This window comes from Myxine glutinosa, chromosome 6 (assembly GCF_964187855.1).
Source record: "Myxine glutinosa chromosome 6, kmMyxGlut1.1, whole genome shotgun sequence".
Classification (NCBI taxonomy): domain Eukaryota; kingdom Metazoa; phylum Chordata; class Myxini; order Myxiniformes; family Myxinidae; genus Myxine; species Myxine glutinosa.
Genome location: NC_136266.1, coordinates 169,847,647 through 169,861,093, shown reverse-complemented (window position 1 = coordinate 169,861,093; position 13,447 = coordinate 169,847,647). Strand labels below are relative to the sequence as shown.

General features: G+C 46.1%; 1 protein-coding gene across 2 annotated transcripts in view; it reads left to right on the top strand.

The window, feature by feature from the left end:
- Positions 1-11,473, top strand: part of LOC137412687 (ras-related protein Rab-39B-like) — a 53,367-nt gene extending 41,894 nt beyond the window's left edge. For both annotated transcript variants that reach the window (XM_068097973.2, XM_078780876.1), the window contains one exon: positions 11,077-11,473. In XM_068097973.2, coding sequence (XP_067954074.1) covers positions 11,077-11,322 — 246 coding nt within the window. In that variant the 3' untranslated portion in view covers positions 11,323-11,473. The remainder of the gene's footprint in view (positions 1-11,076) is intronic.
- Positions 11,474-13,447: the final 1,974 nt, after the last annotated feature.

The following is a 13,447-nucleotide window of genomic DNA, read 5'->3' as shown; positions in this document are numbered from 1 at the left end:
CACACTCCCCCAACTGGTTCTTCAATTTCGGAGCCTCTGTTGCCAAACCGCAGTGCATGGTGAGGGTCCCCTCGGTCACCTCAACCGCCTCCTCAGAGCGACTCACCTCCTCCCCCAAGCTCCTTTGGGCCTGGTCAAACTCTACCTCCACGGGACTGTCCCAGGTCTCCAGCCGCTGTGTCACATCATTCTCATCATCATCCCCATCACCAATCATTTCTGGCCCCGACAGGCCTTTCCCAATAAATACCCGGTCCGGCTCTATCACACAGACCCCCAATAACTCTACCCCCTGTTGCACTGCACAACCGCCCTCATGCTGCACCACTCCAAATTCATCCCCCTGTTGAGGCGTTGTGGCATCCACGCGGTCCCGATAAACCTCCAGGCCAGCATGTGGGAAACATCCTCCATTTACCTCCTGGCACTCCACATTCACCTGTAAATTTGATTTAATTGCCATTCCCGGCTCCTGGGCCCCATCGGCACCATTCTTTCGTTCTTCCTCCAACTCACTCGTCCCGGCATCCATTTTGTTAATCATTCGCTTCAAGTCTCCCTTCATTTCCCCTTTCATTCCCTTCATGTCATTGTCTATTCCCTTCAATTCATTTTTCATTTCTCCCATCTCTCCTTTTCGTTCATTTTTCATTCCCTCCATCTCTCCCTTCAACCCATCCATTTTATCACTCATTCCCTTCATTTGATTTCCCAATCGCTCACTCTGCTCACTCTGAGCCCTCATCTCCCGAAGCAATCGATCCAAAATCTGGTCGGTTATCGGGGCCGTCCCAACGGCGGGGGAAGCTCCACCACTGCTCTCTACCCCCACTACTTCCGACTCACTCCCAATGCTTCCCGCATCTTCCATCCCTTCTTCCATCTTGCTTACCTCTTCCATCCGTAAAGAGGAGGGCGCTACCCCGCGCGGCTCTTACAAGGAATAAAATTTAAATTTTAACTGACGCGCTGTTCGTGTCCCGCGCACCGATGCAAATTTATCGCCTCAGACTACGAAAAATTTTCATCCAAATTCTCCACACTCCTTGACACCAAATTTACTCAGGGTTCAATCCCACTCCTGACTACCAGTTGTCGCGCGGACCCTTCCGGTTAATACCAGGGACCGCGGAAGACCAGAACGGCTTTAACTGAGGCGACGATCAATACGGATTGTGCTATCAAACGCGGGAAGGGGAGAAGGGCAGAAGAAGAAGCGGGAGCTCGTAACTGTGGAAGGGGAACGAACTCGAACGGATACCAGAGTGGAAGGGAATGAGAAAATAATACAAGGGTTTATTAAAATAAAAGGTAGGGACAGGTAAACGCGATACTAATTCTAATTCTAAATTGGGATCCCACACACCAGACTGCAGATACGAGACGAGGGAATGAGTTACCAAAGAAACACATTCGTCGTGTATTTGTGAAATGGTGCGTCCTTATCTGTCTTGTCGTCTTGCGTCCGTCGACCAATGCAGCTGGTGTCCGGCCCCCGCTCGTGCGCCACCAGGCTTCGTGCGATCCGCTCGCCCCGGCCTCGTCTGTTCAGCGGCACACCACGAGGTCCCTCGCTCCAAGCTCCAAAGCACCGCTCCAAGGACCACGCGTCCAACGCCCTAAAAGCACCACACGGCCCAAAGCACTGCCAGCGATCTCCACAGGAGGTCCACCGCGAGGAGAGACAGGAGAGAGAACAGCGTCTTGATGAAGAAAGCCACAGGGAGGAATGCGACTGCACCGCTAATAAAACCCAAGAGAGCTGCTTCTCTGAGCCAAGCGCACGAATGTCGTGCAGCGCCCCCTTTTATGGCCTGGCCTGTGATGTCGGTCTTGGCGTGCTCCCCAATCAGTATGGCGTAGCTTCCCGCCAGCCACCGAACCTTCCAGCGACTTCCCTCCAATGAACAACCTCCTTCTTTGTTGCGTCTTCGCGCCTCCTGCACTGGTTGGCTGGAGGTTCGCGCCTACTGCGCTGACCAATCACAGGCCTCCTGGGCATGTTGCTATGCAAGTTCGTGATGCGACCGGCGGCAGCCATCATCGGCGGTGTCCTGTCCTGGTTTCCTGTTCGTTTTCTTCCAAAGTCATTGTCAGGGAAGGGAATTTAATTACTGTGTGCAATAAAGGGCCTATCTAAGTGTTTACAGGTGTGCGTTGCCATAAGGGACAAAGGTTTGATTACCAGGTGTGACACACAAGGGTTTATCTTGATCCCTACACTATCTAACACTCGAACATCCTGGTATGTTCACAGGATACTCTTACCCGACAAACCAGACTAACATAGAACTTATTACAGGTAGATTCCCTATCGCAACAGACGAAGCATGTTACCCATTCAGATCTACCTGACTCTAGATCTTCTTCTACCCCACCGACATAACGATATATATATATATATATATATATATATATATATATATATATATATATATATATATATATATATATATATATATATATATATGTATATATATATATATATATATATATATATATATATATATATATATATATATATATATATATATATATATATATAAATAATATATTGTTGCGGTTTTAGAACCCACACTTTTGTAAATAATAATCACTTGTAAATATGACAGTAAAGGTTAAAGGTAGCACCCTTAGTTAGTCCACAAGCAACACGTAGGCCACCATAGGAACTCAGTTATTTCCTTATTATGTGTTTTAGATAAGGCCGTGTTTCCAATAGTTGAATCTGCGTTGCATCAATCAAATAAGGAGTAGGCCCTTTTGTTCATTTTGCGACCTCTCTCCAAATTCTGTTACGCGCCTTGGTTAGCGTTCGCACAGGCGCCGCCATTGACCATGCGGTCGGCTCGAGGAAGAAGGGGGCGGAGCGCCAAGGACAAGGTGTGGCCTGTCAACTAGTCATCAAAGGCGTGGCCGGTAAGCCCCCACCAGCCAACCAGGGCTGATGAAATATCACTGGCGGGCGTGGCTTGATGAAGTGCGTAGTGATCTTGAAGCGCGATATATAAGCGTGAGCGCAAAGCCCTTTTACGAACTTCTTTCGGGGACTTCTTGCGCGAAGGACTTGAGGACTGCGCACGCTGGCAAATGGGCTTCTTTGGAAGGACTTGTTGGGAGAGCGCATTGTATACGAGCTCGATTACAAAAGGCGCTTTATTGAAGGACACGAGCCTCCCCCCGCTATATGTAAGGTCCGCTCGCGGGTGAACGATACGCGCGAAGCTGCCTGCCGGGTTTTCGCCCACGGAACCGGAGCCTCACCTGGAGGCTGGACCTCATCGCCTGGACCAACTACCTGGACCTTCCACCCTACCAGCTACAATCCCGTGTGAGTGTGTGTTTGTCCGGGGTCGTAAGTTAAGACTGTGTAGTTAAGCCTGCCCTGTATCCTGCTTCTTCTTCTTCTTCTTGTACATTCTTTCCGTTCCTCTTCTTTTTGGTTGAAAATAAATTTACCTTGTTCTTTCTTGGTTTTTCCCTAATCCGATCGCATCCGTCCTTTCTTTCCATTGAGTACCTGTGGCACGATTAGAAACCGCTCAGAATCGGGTTAGTCATTGTTAACGGCCTGAGTCGCGGCTCGCTTCGCTCGGCGTATCCACTAACGCCGCGGCTCGGGCGGGGCTCATTTCCTCGCTTCCCGGAAGGCGCTGGTAATTAGGTAATAGGAACAATTTGGCCTACCACCCTATTCAGTGCTGACCGGAAGTGACGTCACAGCTCCAGGACTCGGGACGGCCAGCTTAAAGGACAAGGGGATTAATCCCCCCTTGATAAGGGGAGCGCCGACCCCCGAGATCCGTAACAATATATATATACTAGCAGAAGTACCCGGCATTGCCGGGCGGGGGAGGGGAGGGGGAGGGGGAAGGGGAGGGGAGGGGAACGGGGGGAGAGTGAGCCCCTTGGTAAAGCGAGCGATTTTTTTTTTTCATAGCGTCATAGCGTCATAGCGTTTATAGCGTCATAGCGTTCATAGCGTTTCATAGCGTTATAGTGATTTTTTTTTTCATAGCGTCATAGCGTTCATAGCGTCATAGCGTTCATATCGTTCATAGCGTCATAGCGTTCATAGCGTTTCATAGCGTCATAGCGATTTTTTTTTTCATAGCGTCATATCGTCATAGCGTTCATATCGTTCATAGCGTCATAGCGTTCACAGCGTTTCATAGCGTTTTTTTTTTCATAGCGTCATAGCGTCATAGCGTCATATCGTTCATAGCTTCATAGCGTTTCATAGCATCATAGCGTCATATCGTTCATAGCGTCATAGCGTTCATAGCGTCATAGCGATTTTTTTTGTCATAGCGTCATAGCGTTCATAGCGTCATCGCGTCATCACGTGATCGCTCTGAGCGAATCAGCGCCCACCTGCTCTGATTCCGTTGATTCCGTGCGCTGAAATGCGCTGAGGTAAATATGAATAAAAAATATGGATCGTCAAATATTTTGAGTTCGGCCATGTTCGTCCCAGGCTCATGGCCATGTTTATGCCAAATATCAAGCACGTAAGCCTCTCCGTTTAGGAGTCTATCGGTAACATTACACACACACACACACACACACACACACACACACACACACACACACACACACACACAAACTGTGTTTTATATATACTAGGGCATGCCCGTACGTGGGTGCAATGCCCGTACGTGGGTACGTGGGTACGTGGGTGCGAGTACGGTGACAATCCCCCCCCCCCCCCTCTATTTACATGAAATGGTTTGGTCCATGAAATGTTTTGGTCCATTCGCAACGCCAAAGCGAACGGCGAACGGCTTGCGAGTACAGTGACAATCCCCCCCCCCTCTATTTACATGAAATGGTTTGGTCCATTCGCAACGACCACAGAACCCCCCCCTCTATTTACATGAAATGGTTTGGTCCATTCGCAACGCCAAAGCGAACGGCGAACGGCTAAATCGCCATAGCTCGGTAACTACTTGTCCGATTAATTTCAAACCTTGAAAAGGCACATCCTCGGGTCCCCAGCAATATACCTGGCAAGTTTCAAGTATATCGGACCCGTGGTTGTCGAGAAACAGCGGTCACAGACATACAAACATACAAACATACAAACATACAAACATACACACAGAGATTACTGGAATTATAGATAGATATAGATAGCTCCATGCCACCATGCCATATTAAGCCATCCTTAGGGATGATAGCTCCATGCCACCGTGCCATATCAAGCCATCCTTAGGGATGATAGCTCCATGCCACCGTACCATATCAAGCCATCCTTAGGGATGACAGCTCCATGCCACCGTACCATATCAAGCCATCCTTAGGGACGATAGCTCCATGCCACCGTGCCATATCAAGCCATCCTTAGGGATGATAGCTCCATGCCACCGTACCATATCCAGCCATCCTTAGGGACGATAGCTCCATGCCACCGTGCCATATCAAGCCATCCTTAGGGACGATAGCTCCATGCCACCGTGCCATATCAAGCTATCCTTAGGGATGATAGCTCCATGCCACCATGCCATATCAAGCCATCCTTAGGGATGACAGCTCCATGCCACCGTACCATATCAAGCCATCCTTAGGGATGATAGCTCCATGCCACCGTGCCATATCAAGCCATCCTCAGCGATGATAGCTCCATGCCACCGTGCCATATCAAGCCATCCTTCGGGATGATAGCTCCATGCCACCGTGCCATATCAAGCCATCCTTAGCGATGATAGCTCCATGCCACCATGCCATATCAAGCTATCCTAATGGACGAGAGGTGGATGCCACCATGCTATATCAAGCCATCCTTAGGGATGATAGCTCCATGCCACTGTGCCATATCAAGCCATCCTAATGGATGATAGCTCCATGTCACCATGCCATATCAAGCCATCCTTATGGACGATAGCTCCATGCCACCGTGCCATATCAAGCCATCCTTCGGGACGATAGCTCCATGCCACCGTGCCATATCAAGCCATCCTTATGGACGACAGCTCCATGCCACATCAAGCCATACTTAGGGATGATAGCTCCATGCCACGGTGCTATATCAAGCCATCCTTAAGGATGATAGCTCCATGCCACCGTGCCATATCAAGCCATCCTTAGGGATGATAGCTCCATGCCACCGTGCCAATCGTGCCATGTCAAGCCATCCTTCTGGACGATAGCTCCATGCAACCATGCTATATCAAGCCATCCTTATGGACGATAGCTCCATGCCACCGTGCCATATCAAGCCATCCTTAGGGACGATAGCTCCATGCCACCGTGCCATATCAAGCCATCCTTCGCGATGATAGCCCCATGCCACCGTGCCATATCAAGCCATCCTTTGAGGATGATAGCTCCATGCCACCATGCCATATCAAGCTATTCTTATGGATGATAGCTCCATGCCACCATGCCATATCGAGCAATCCTTAGGGGTGATAGCTCCATGCCACCATGCCATATCAAGCTATTCTTATGGACGATAGCTCCATGCCACCGTGCCATATCAAGCCATCCTTAGGGATGATAGCTCCATGCCACCATGCCATATCAAGCTATTCTTATGGATGATAGCTCCATGCCACCGTGCTATATCAAGCCATCCTTATGGACGATAGCTCCATGACACCATGCCAGGCATGCCGTATAAAGCCATCCTTATGAACGATAGCTCCATGCCACATCAAGCTATTCTTATGGATGATAGCTCCATGCCACCATGCTATATCAAGCCATCCTTTAATATGGACGATAGCTCCATGCCACCATGCCATATCAAGCCATCCTTATGGACGATAGCTCCATGCCACGATGCCATATCAAGCTATTCTTACGGATGATAGCTCCATGCCACCATGCCATATTAAGCCATCCTTATGGACGATAGCTCCATGCCACCATGCCATATCAAGCCATCCTTATGGACGACTAGCAGAAGTACCCGGCATTGCCGGGCGGGGGAGGGGAGGGGGAGGGGGAAGGGGAGGGGAGGGGAACGGGGGGAGAGCGAGCCCCTTGGTAAAGCGAGCGATTTTTTTTTTTCATAGCGTCATAGCGTCATAGCGTTTATAGCGTCATAGCGTCATAGCGTTCATAGCGTTTCATAGCGTCATAGCGATTTTTTTTTTCATAGCGTCATAGCGTTCATAGCGTCATAGCGTTCATAGCGTTCATAGCGTTTCATAGCGTCATAGCGTTTCATAGCGTCATAGCGTCATAGCGTTCATCATATCGTTCATAGCGTTCATAGCGTCATAGCGTTCATAGCGTTTCATAGCGTCATCACGTGATCGCTCTGAGCGAATCAGCGCCCACCTGCCCTGATTCCGTTAATTCCGTGCGCTGAAATGCGCTGAGGTAAATATGAATAAAAAATATGGATCGTCAAATATTTTGAGTTCGGCCATGTTCATCCCAGGCTCAATGGCCATGTCTATGCCAAATATCAAGCACGTAAGCCTCTCCGTTTAGGAGTCTATCGGTAACATTACACACACACACACACACACAGTGTTTTATTTATATATATATATATATATATATATATATATATATATATATATATATATATATATATACCGTATATATATATATATATATATATATATATATATATATATATATATATATATATATATATATATATATATATACGTATATATACGTATATATATATACACACACACACACACACAACATAAGCCAATCCATATGTAATGGAGCAAGTATGTATGTATCATATACTTCTCCGAGAGGATTTGACCTATGAAGCTGCACCTTCCAGGGATTAATGAGGGACCTTGAAGTTTTGCACATGCAAGTTTCATTTGATTCCATCAAGTTTTCCAAAAAAAAAAATCGCCCATCTTTTTATTTTTATGCATCGTTGAGGCTCATGGAAGGGCTAGTACTAGTACACCTAACGGATCAGGAAGCAACAGGACAAAAGGAACAGTGGAGAGTAAGGGAAATAGTAACAGCAGGGTAGAACGCCAAACCAGGGGGAGGCGGACCAAACTATGGTGTTGGAGATTAATGCGGGTAAGGGAGGATGCATGGGATTAACAAGATGGATGCATGGGATTAACAAGATGGATACAGAGGGAAACTCCCAGTAGGGAAAACTGGAAATTTGGAAGAAGGGATTGGTGTGGGGTGGTGGGGTTAACAAAGGTAGAAAAGAACATGGTTTTGGATTGGGGACTATCTGAGATGGTAGTGAACAGCCGTCTTGAATACGTGGAAGAATGAGATTGAAGAGGATGTCGAAGTTGATTCCACAGGTGGGAAAGAAGAGGAACAAATGAGTGGAGGTGAACAGTGATCCTGGATTTAGGCAGTTTCACGAGAAGGGGGTTGATGGCGGACCATGTGAGCCCTGTAGAAACCTGGAGGGTGTGGGGGCACAACGCACGGAAAGAGCAGAGGGTGCAAGGTGCAAGACCAGAAAGGAGGTGCTAAAAGACAGAAGGACCATCAACCTGTCTGTGATGGCGAAGAGATTAGCCTATGGGCCATAGACTCAGCTTCATCGTAGGGATTCCAATGATCTTGAAGGCCTTGGTTTCCACGGCTCAGCCAGATGTGAGGCTGGGGATCCAACCAGTAAGCCTGGATTTTGGGAATTTCACAAGGCAGGGGTTACTGGAGAAACCTGTGTGACGTAGGGGAGACGGGGGTAGGAAGGGGACCATTGTGGGATGAAAAGGTCCAGTGAGCCAAACCAAAGGAGAGGTTTTAGAAATCAGAAAATCCATGAACCCGTCTGCAATGAGAGCAGCAGGCCTTGCGCTTCTGCTTATTTGTGGAAGACACCAATTACAGACTTGGCATTTAATATGGAATATTTTTTTTGTGGGGGTGAACTTACTTTTCAAGATGACTTAGAACCAAAAGTTCATTGGAATTATGTTGAAATTATTCTAGATTTTGTTAATGTGACCTTTAAAAGAAACAAAAACCACATTTGACATTTCGAAGCAAATAAATTGATCCTTGAAAGTGATGTAAACCGATATCGAACTCAATTCACGGACAGTACTGTGTTAAACTTCTGTACGTTTTCCAGAAGTATTTCTTTATTTTGCACATTAGCCAAAAAAAAATTCAACAAAAACAAAAGCTAAATTATGACTGGGATTACGGACAGTAAAATTACAGTTCAGTACTTCGTGTAACCCCCACGAGCATTCAGGAGAGCACGTACACGTCGAGGCATGCTGTTCACGAGATTTGCCAAGGTTTGGACAGGAATCGCTTGCCATGCAGTGACAATAGCCTGCTGCAATTCATGCACAGAGGTCGGCTGCTGGTCCAAGTGGTCGATTTGACGCGTTAATTCTGCCCACAAGTTCTCTATTGGATTCATATCTGGGGACATGGCAGGCCAATCCATATGCTCTACACCACGGTCAGCAAGAAAGTGTTGGATCATGCGAGCACGATGAGGCCGTGCATTGTCATCTTGGAAGACAAAGTTTCCTCGAAAGGCTGCACGAGCAAATGGAAGCAATGTTTCTTCCAGAATGACCCTGTACTTGAACTGGTTCAGGTTTCTATTCAGAACAACCAGGTCAGTTTTGCCCCCTGCATGAAAAGCAGCCCAAACGGTCACCCCACCACCTCCAGCTTGGACTCTTGGCACTATACAATCTTTGTTGTGGGCTTCATGCACTTGTCTGCGCACTCGTACGCGGCCATCTTTACGATAGACTAGAAATCTAGACTCGTCACTGAAGGTCACGTGATTCCAGTGTCCTGGCTGCCATTGACGGTGCTCTCTGGTCCACTGGAATCGGCGCTGGCTGTGTTGTCTGGTCAGGCGTGGCTTTCTCAGGGGACGCCTGGCACGATAGCCTGCTTGAACCAGTCGTTGGTTGACTAGCCTTCTGGATACAGGCACATTTGTCAGTTGCTGCCAGTCAGCCCTAAGCCGATTAGCTGACTTGGTATGGCCATTGCGGACTAACCGGTGCAGCTGGCGATCATCTCTCCTTGTTGTTCTGCGTGGACGTCCTGGTCTCGGTATTGGAGTAGGGACACCCCTCTGAGCATTTCGTTTCAGGATCTTTGACACCTGACCTTGAGTGATACCATACTGGCGAGCAATAGCACGCTGTTTCATGCCAGAATTTCGTAAAGCCACCACTCCGTGACAAACAGCATTGTCAAGTTGACGGACCATCTCCAGAGGAAGCGGCAATAACTTTTGTGGACGTGCAGCAGTTGTTTTCCACTAATACAGAACGCAACAACCTTTATATACCTGATTGTGAAGCCAATCGTCAAATGTACCTGTCCTTACATTTTGTCACGCCACCTGTGATATAATCCTGTTATTGACTTCTTGCTGCGAAAGACAATCAGTGACATGGTTCTTTCAACAAAGACATCACCGAAGGGTAAAAGAAACTCACCAGATTGATATACTGAGTTCAGAAAGTAAAGCCAAGTCAAGAAAAAAAAGATATTCCATATTAAATGCCAAGTCTGTATATTGAGAGTTTTGAATGTTACGGCATCCAGGTGAGCCACGTGTTTAGTAAACATACAAAGGGAGAGCACTTTATTAAGCTGCACACAAAGGCATTGTCGATGGGGATAAGTTCAGATTTAACATGGAAGGACTTGATATGTCGAAGGATGCCCCGCAGCTTATAGGTCATTTTTTTGGGGACTAACTTCGATATATGGTCTGCCCAGGAGAGGTTGTGGCTGATGATGAAGCCCAAAGTTTGAGAGCGTGCACCTTTTCTCCAGTGGTTGATTGTGAAAATAAATTGGTGGTTTAAATTTTGCGATGTTTCCAGAGAGACAGTGTACCTTTCTCTGTTCCATCACCTTTTATGTGGATACTAAATTATTTCCTCATAGATGATAAAATGTTTCTGCAGGAATTCCACATATAAATGTCCGAATGGCAATTTTTCAACAGGTATCGTATGTTGGTGGTTAGTTGTTGGATTTTTTTTACTTTTAACATTTGCCATTTTCTTTTATATCACGTTCATGTTGCATTTTACCACCTTTGTAGTGTGACGTCATAAGTAATTACTGATGATTTTTTATGAATAATAAGAATGTCTTTCTCTTACACATCTTTAGGTGAGCAGACAAGAAGCTGAGGCCTACGCCACTGCTCAGGGATTGCCCTATGCCGAAGCCTCAGCATTGTCAGGCCAAGGTGTGGAAGAAGCTTTTACATGCTTAGCCAAGGAGGTGTACGGAGCCGTGAAAGCAGGGCTGGTGCCGGCAGGGGGTGAGGGGTCAGGGGTTACGTGTGGCATTGTCCCCTCAACTGTGCATTCCAGTGAAGAAGCCAGAGCAGGGCTCAGGCCTTGTGCTTGCTAAGAAAATGTTTTGTTTTTCATGTGTTGAATTTCCTTAATTTTATAATAATATATCGCATCACAAATTATTTTGATCTCAATTTGGTCATGTTACATTTCTTTTTATAATCATTTGAGAAGATAAAGGTAAAATGTCAGCTCATCAAATCAGTTGAAAAAAAAAAAAAAAAAAAAAAGGCCAGCTATCACTTGATTTTTATTTATTTATTACTTTCAACACTTTCAGATGCTTACCAATGAAGGGTGAGGACAAAGGAGTAAGAGCCCACAAGTTACTATCACAAAGAATGCAACAATAAAAGTATTCTTTTAAAGATTATTTAATAGGTGTATTCTTACCTGAACCTGTCTTGCCTAGCCCTCGCAAATTAGAACGATCATTGTTGCATCAGATTTTGAATTTCGTTATCAAGATTTGTCTGAGGGGTAATCCACCCGGGCAGTGCCCATTTCCAGTCTGGTTGTTGTCATGCCAGCACGTAATTTCAAATTCATTCCGGATGGTTCTATGGGATCGCTAACTGCCACGAGTAAATGCTAGCAGACAAGGTATTCTACCATGCAAAGCTTCCCCAAAGACGACCAGAATTATTTAGTCAGATCATATCCTGTCGGGGATTGTACCTAAAGTGGGCAACTCAAAAATCAATCTCACTTTGAGCTATCCTGTCAACACTGGAGAATTGAAGAACGAAGTGGTAACATCCACCTGTGTGGTGGAAGGGAGGCAAGTGGCTGCCACTCTTGGGGTCAGCTAGTTTGATATTGAGTGTGCAGTCTCACTAGCAAACGAGCTGACTCCAAGATTGGCAGGCACACATAAGATGTTAGGATTTTAAGGGGATTCAAATCTGAAAACTACAGGTCAAGGACAAAAAATTGAAACACCAATGTAAAGTCACTTAATGGGGTGTTGGGCCACCACGTACGGCCTGTATGTGCAGTGGCATGGAGTCCACCAGCGTCTGGAATTCTGCAGGAGGGATGCGGCACCATTCTTCCACGAAAAAGTCAATAAAATCACACCTGGTTGATGGAGGTGGAAAATGCTGTCTGGGGCGTTGTTCCAGAATATCCCATAAATGCTCAATTGGGTTCAGATCTGGTGACTGAGAAGGCCAGGACATATGTATAACATCAGTCTTGTGCTCATCGAACCATTGAGCGACCACATGAGCTCTGTGGATGGGGGCATTGAGGTGTCTCCCCCTTGCAGCCATAATTATAAGCAACCAGGCCTGTGCAGCATCTTTATATATAACCCTAAGCATGCTGGGATGTTATTTGCTTATTAACACATGGGCCACACCGTTGCTTGGTGGAGTTTCCATTTATCCTGGTGTTTCCATTTTTTGTCCACTACCTGTATATTGTGGCATGGTAGCTCCATGCGTATCAACGAGGGTAACGTTTACCTATTGGTGAACCCGAACCATTGGTATCATGAATTGCAATGTTGAGTCGGCGATGTTTTGACTTTAATACAGGTGACAAAGCTTCTGGATGTTAGTGCTCAATGTGGCTGTGATAGTGTCGCAGCTTCCTTAAGCACTCACACCAGCCTGACAATCCATGCATATCCTCGGGATAAAATCTGTTTGCATGTTAGGAGATGATGACCACTTGGAGTGAGAGAAAAAGACAGAGCTAAATGGAAATGTGTGCAGACAGTCAGACGAAAACGAAACAAAATTTAAATCTGAAGTCCTGCGTTAGACATTTACATTGCTTTAACCATTCACATTTGATTATGCTGTTCATGTTATTTCCATTTTCCGGTACTGGTAGGTATATTACCCAAAGGACCATTAAGCAAAATGCACAGATGGTGAATGAAGAAAGTGTTATTTTAAAGATAGGATAATGATGGTGGCAAAACTACTGTGTCGTTACAAGAACAATATTTGTTTGATTCGTATTTATTTATTTGTCTTGTTCAATGTTACCTTTTATGGATTTATCACTTGCTGTCTGTGCACTTAATGCCCATTTGCCAGTTCATCATTCATGGGGTACACTCTTTGTGTTGTCATAAGTAACAGTCAAAGGGTGAATTAATGTTAGAAATAAATATTTTACCTCTCCTGTATTCTAATATTTGTTTGTTAACTTGGTGACTGCCCATA